Source organism: Triticum dicoccoides, chromosome 1B, assembly GCF_002162155.2.
Source record: "Triticum dicoccoides isolate Atlit2015 ecotype Zavitan chromosome 1B, WEW_v2.0, whole genome shotgun sequence".
Classification (NCBI taxonomy): Eukaryota; Viridiplantae; Streptophyta; class Magnoliopsida; order Poales; family Poaceae; genus Triticum; species Triticum dicoccoides.
In genome coordinates this window covers 594,676,441-594,680,936 of record NC_041381.1, presented here as the reverse complement: position 1 = coordinate 594,680,936, position 4,496 = coordinate 594,676,441, and the positions used below count along the sequence as shown (strand labels likewise).

The following is a 4,496-nucleotide window of genomic DNA, read 5'->3' as shown; positions in this document are numbered from 1 at the left end:
AATACTATTCATTTTTGGAGGAATCTACATATCCACTCAAAGTACATTTTGTGTGTGTGAAGGAGGCACGACAGTTCCTTAGGATGACAAACGACATCCTATCAACTTCGTGTACTATTCCTAAATGCTAGGTTTGGGTGAGAGAATTCTATAGGATTCTTCCCTAAGTATTAGTGGATTGCCTTTGGATCAAACGAGTGTTGGCACTCAAATTCCTTTGCATGTATTCCGTAGAAATTTGAACATCCCCTGCAACCCATTCATGTAGGATCGAGACAACTTTCATGTGTTTTTCTATGTTCCATTCAAACGACTATTCCTATGTTTTTCAAGCAAATTCTACCCCCTTCGATCCATGTTAATTATCAGGCTCGATGTTTCGGAACCCCCTGCTATTATCATCAGGCTCGATGATAGCGAAAACCTTCCACCAACGCGAATTCAGATTTGAGCTTAGCTGGCTCAAAGATGAGAAATTCTTCTCCACTGCAAAAAGATATGGGGACAACCAGTTTCCTCGGATGATCCCATTGACATTCTTAATATTAAGCTCAAAAGACTCAAAAAATACTTCAAAGAGTGGGTGTTTCATTCATTTGGCCATGCTAGGAAAAGAAAAAAGATATTCGAATGGAGCTAGAAGATATTGAAACACTAGAAGAAGAGGGGCCTCTCGACCCTGAGGTCTATGAGAGAAGAAACATCCTTGTGTATGGTACTTAATGATATACTTGCTAACGAGGAATTGTTTTATCTACAACACTCGAATGAGTGGTGGTTGTTGAAAGGGGACCAAAATACAACCTTCTTCCATCGTGTAGCCAATGGTAAAAAGCGTAAGAACACCATCCACTCTTTCACCGATGGGGAGACGGTGATTGAGGGCACGACTAATCTTTTGGCCCATGCTACCGCCTACTAAAAAAATCTTTTCGGTCCGGCCAGGGGGAATTTATTTCACCTATCCGCAGATACCTGGTCGGAAGAAGAGAAACTCACTGCAGAGGATAATATACTCCTAACTAGTGAGTTCACGGAGGAAGAGGTGAAAAAAGCGTTGTTCAACATGGATAGTAATAGGGCACCTGGCCCAGACAATATCCCGGCTGAGTTCTATAAGCATTGTTGGGATTTTGTTAAATCTAGCATCATGCATTTGTTCCATGCTTTTCATAATAACACCCTAGACGTGGCTCCTCTAAACTATGGGGTGATCACCTTGATACCTAAAATGAATGGTGCTAATAAAATTCAACAACATCGCCCCATTTTTGTCTCCTTGAGTGTCCTTATAAGTTGATCACTAAGGTGATGGACAACAGAGTAGCTATTTTTGCTGACAAACTCCAAAATGATTTTATTAAGCACATGAATATTATGGATGGAATCCTCACTATCCATGAGGTGTTACACCATACACATGAAAAGAAAAAAGTGGGCGTGATACTTAAGCTAGACTTTGAAAAAGCCTACGACAAAATAAACTGGGATTTCCTCCTTGAATGCCATAGTAACCGAGGGTTTGGTACAACTTGGTGTGGCTAGGTGAAAAAGATCATGAATAATGGTAGTATGGTACGGTAAGCATAAAACTCAATAATGAAATGGGGCCTTATTTCCAAAGCTACAAAGGTGTTCGCCAGGGCGATCCCTTTTTTATTTAGGAAACAACATGACTTTGTTGCGTATTTTTGTTGATTTTCAAATAAATGGTACAAAGAATGAGGTCCCAAACGGGCCCAAAAGGAAAAAGGAAGCTATACAAAACCCAAACCAGCCTCCCCTTTTTCTGTTTAACCTTGTTGTAGAAGCCCTTTCTAAGATGATTGGAAATGCTCAAAAAAAATGATGATTGGGCTCGCTCTGGACCTCATAAAGGGAGGCGTGGCCATCCTCCAATATGCTGACGATACGGTCATTTGCTTTGAACATGATGAGGAGGCTGTTGTTAACTTGAAACTCCTTTTGTATATCTTTGAGCTTATGTCAGGGCTCAAAATAAACTTCCTCAAAAGCGAAATCTTATGTATTAGGGGAGATGATAATATACTGGCTTCCTATGTTGAACCGTTCAAATGTCAGATTAGGCATTTCCTGATGAAATACTTGGGAGTGCTGGTAAGCTACTCCACCTTGCGTAGCATGGATTGGAGTTTTGTTGATGACAAATTCCTTAGATGTGGTGAATCGTGGATTGGTAATGTCGCATCCTTGGGACGAAGACTTATACTCCTAATTTCCTCCCTTAGTAGCATTGTTTATTACTACATGGCTATGTTCTTACTTCCCAAAATGGTGATCTACAAACTAGACAAACATCGTAAAAAGTTCTTATGGAAAGAAACTAGTGGGATATCATCTTCTGAAATGGACCAGGATCTATAGATCTAAGAAAAAAGAGGGGGTTGGGGTGAAAGATCTCCGTAAGCAAAATATTAGCTTACTCATGAAATGGTGTTGGAAACTCGAGACACAACAAGGGTCGTGGCAGGATGTGATTCGAGCTAAGTACTTGAAAAAAGATACGGTAACATCAATGAGAAGTAGATTAAGAGATTCACCGATTTGGAAAGCCATTATTAAGGTCAAAGATTGTTATCTGGCTGGAAGAGGGGTGAACCTGAAATCTGGCACATTGCTACAATGTGGTTTGACTCCATTGCCAACGATCCCCCCTTGCGGGATAGATTACCTGAACTATATAGTATATGCAATGACTAGGAGGTTACAGTTGTTGATTTTAAAAAAATGTTAGCGCCGATTTCTTCAGGAGGGACTTGCACCCTCTACTGCTGGATCAGTGGGGCGAAGTCAGACGCGTTGTTGACTCCTGGTTGCCCTCCAATGAGCCGGACCAAGTGGTATGGAATCTTGGGAAGAATAAACGCTTCTCAACTAAATGTGTATACGCATATTTGGAAAGGCATTTTAGCCGGCTGTGACTATAGATGGATTTGGAAAGCTAAATTCCGTCTTAAGATTCAAATCTTTTTATGGCAATTATTCCAGGATGCCGTGTTGACACGAGATGTCATGAACAGACGAAACTGGGTTGGAAATTAGAAGTGTTCCTTCTGTATGGATAGAGAAACCTCGCAACACCTTTTCTTCACTTACCATGTTGCCAAGGTAGTTTGGAACCGTTGGGTGTGTCCTGGGCATGGAATTATGCCGAACAATCCGTGGCAATACTTCTCCTACTGTTATATCTTCTTGCCGGATGGATCTAAGTTCTACACCTTTGGCCTTGCTGCGATATGCTGGGATATGTGGAACTGTCGCAACCATGCCACATTTGAACGTAAACAGTTGAGGACTCCTTTTGATGTAGTTATCTCTGTGTGTGGTTTCTTGAACTACTGGGCAGGTCTGATGGCTGGAGTTGATCGCGATGCAATGGAACGTGGCGCCAAGATGCTTAAGACTAACGCGGCGACTATGATGAGGTTCTGCGCGGCCCCAATTGAACCAGCGACGAATTGATGAGATGTTTGATGTCCCGCCTTACATCGGAAGTGCCTAACTATGTGTTAGACTTTGACCATTGCCCCTACGAGAGCTTTTGCTTTATGCCCATCCTGAGTCTTGTTCCTCTCGGGATTGCTTGTTGGTACCCTGGTCGTGCTGGTTAGTCTAGTTGGTTATAGGTGTCACTGGGTTTTCGCCTCATGGTGAGCTGCTCGATGACGAGTGCTCACAGTGGGTTTCCTAGGGGTGCCTTGAGCTCGCTTCTCCCTTTTCTAGCTTCCTTATGCCCGAAGCATTGTATTTCCGTTTTGAATAGTAATGGAAAGGGGTTATGCCCTGTTCAAAAAGAAAAAGTTAAGTATTGTTGATTTATTACAATCTAATGGATGAAAAGGCCCCGAGGCTTTTGTGGAGGCGACAAAGAACGAGTGAATGGACGAGCTGCTAGATCGCGTCGAGCACAAGAGTCCAGTTCGCAAAACCTCACCAAACACACTTCGTGCGACCCACGGGCGGCTTGATTTCGTGTCTTGTGAGCAGATCTATGGATAAACCCTGGCGACGCCAGAGCGCGCCCCACCAGTCGGTGACCCACGCCGCGGCGCCACGGCCGGCACACCCTGCGGGCGCGCACATGGGAACGGGGGCACCACTCCCACTCCCACTCCCACTCCCACTCGCGCACACTTCCTCCGCTCCCTTTCCCTTGCCGATGTGATCCCCCGCCGCCTCCGCCCTCCCACCCCGCGCCGATCCCATCGCCCCTCCCGCGCCGCGGCCCCCGGGAATGTCTCGCCACCACCACCACGACCCGGCCCCGCCGGCCTGCTGCTCCTGCTGCGCCTGCGGCTGCTCCCCGCCGCCCCCCGCCCCGGCGCCGTGCGGCGGCGGCTATTACTACCCCGCGCCGCCTCCCCAGCCGGCGCCCGGGTCGGACCAGCTCCTCCACGCCATCGCCGCGCATCTCCTGCTCAGCTCCGCGCCCCCGCCGCCCCCGCAGCCCCAGGCCCAACCGCCGCCCCAGCCCC

The 4,496-nt window shown here is 46.2% G+C and overlaps 1 protein-coding gene across 1 annotated transcript in view; it reads left to right on the top strand.

The window, feature by feature from the left end:
* Window positions 1–4,193: 4,193 nt before the first annotated feature.
* The window catches only part of LOC119350672 (formin-like protein 5), a 2,014-nt gene continuing 1,711 nt past the window's right edge, over window positions 4,194–4,496 (top strand). The window contains exon 1 of the mRNA XM_037618385.1: window positions 4,194–4,495. Within this exon, the coding sequence (XP_037474282.1) occupies window positions 4,256–4,495 (240 nt within the window). The 5' untranslated portion in view covers window positions 4,194–4,255. The remainder of the gene's footprint in view (window position 4,496) is intronic.